This window comes from Somniosus microcephalus, chromosome 5 (assembly GCF_052327205.1).
Source record: "Somniosus microcephalus isolate GS21.2 chromosome 5, FLI_Smic_1.0, whole genome shotgun sequence".
Taxonomy (NCBI): Eukaryota; Metazoa; Chordata; class Chondrichthyes; order Squaliformes; family Somniosidae; genus Somniosus; species Somniosus microcephalus.
Genome location: NC_140991.1, coordinates 125773537 through 125774748, shown reverse-complemented (window position 1 = coordinate 125774748; position 1212 = coordinate 125773537). Strand labels below are relative to the sequence as shown.

The following is a 1212-nucleotide window of genomic DNA, read 5'->3' as shown; positions in this document are numbered from 1 at the left end:
CCCCAGTCGCTCTCTCTCTCTTCCCCCCCAGTCACTCTCTCTCTCTTCCCCCCCCAGTCGCTCTCTCTTCCCCCCCAGTCGCTCTCTCTCTTCCAACAACAATATGCCCTCGAAAAAGCCTCGGCACCGCCGGGCACTCCAGCTAGTGTTATAATAAATGAGTGCCCTTTATAAATATCACTGGCAGGGAACAAACCGCACGAGGTAGTTGGGCTGACACGTGGTGTTGGGGAGAGCAGTTTATATCGCAGGAGGTTGCCCTGGGCTCTGGATCAGCCCTGGTTTTGCTGCACATCAGAAATGGCCAATTCCCCATCTGAATCCAAAGCTCACCCAGAGTGTGCAGATTTTACTTGGTGTGACATCACCTCCTAAAGGCACTGACACAGCTCTTTTGCTAGTTGAAAAACTAAATAATAATAATCAGGTATCGTCCCTTAGGTTTTTGTTTCACATTCATTCTTGATCAAATGCACTGACCGGCTTGATCGTATGATGCCCAGGCGAGGTTCTCTCCACACTGTCCCGGCTGGATTCCGAGCTGTGTTTGAGGACCCGGGTGCTGGCGAGAGCCTCGGCATACCTAGAGAGAGAGAGAGAGAGCGGCCATCAGCTCAGCCCGCCAACAAGCTCACCATCCAAACAGCCTCAGAAAATGCAAAGGTCCTTACTGCTGTGCTTCTTTGCAAAGTTTGCTGCATAGTTTCAACCCTGACGCGCCATGTTTCTTCCTATAATCGTTGTGAGATTTTAAAACTTCACGGGAAAACTCCTTAGAAGCTGAAATAATAATTTTTTTAAAATGTAAATCCTATTTTTTTTTTAAGAGGGGTGCAAAAAAAAACCCCACTCGGGGCAATGATCCAAATAAGTGTGAAAAGACTGACCTGATTTCCCCATAGTCGGTACTTGCTGGAGATCTTTAAAGTAAACGAACTGATGCTGATCGTTATTGAGCCGAGGGTACGGGGCGGAGCTCAGCCTCGGTTACCTCACTCATTCACTCACTCCATCCTGCCACCGCCTTATAAGGAATAAAAGGAACCTTTTCCTGGATAAAGACTGGAGAGCCGCGTTCAGCCGCTGACGGGGCCGGGCCGCCCTCCCCGGGGAGGCTGGTGTCTGCAAACTCGCTGCACAGAGCGGCTCCAGATGGCCAAGCACAGGCTGCTGATTCTGGCTCTCCACGTTCACTTTAACGACCAGATTTTC

At 50.1% G+C, this 1212-nt stretch overlaps 1 protein-coding gene across 1 annotated transcript in view; it reads right to left on the bottom strand.

Moving 5' to 3' along the window:
- glipr2l (GLI pathogenesis-related 2, like) overlaps positions 1-997 on the bottom strand; it is a 40774-nt gene extending 39777 nt beyond the window's left edge. The window contains 4 exon segments of the mRNA XM_085988179.1: positions 481-528; positions 531-583; positions 672-780; positions 888-997. Of these exon segments, the coding sequence (XP_085844305.1) occupies positions 481-528; positions 531-583; positions 672-780; positions 888-900 (223 nt within the window). The 5' untranslated portion in view covers positions 901-997.
- Between the last annotated feature and the right edge of the window lie 215 nt (positions 998-1212).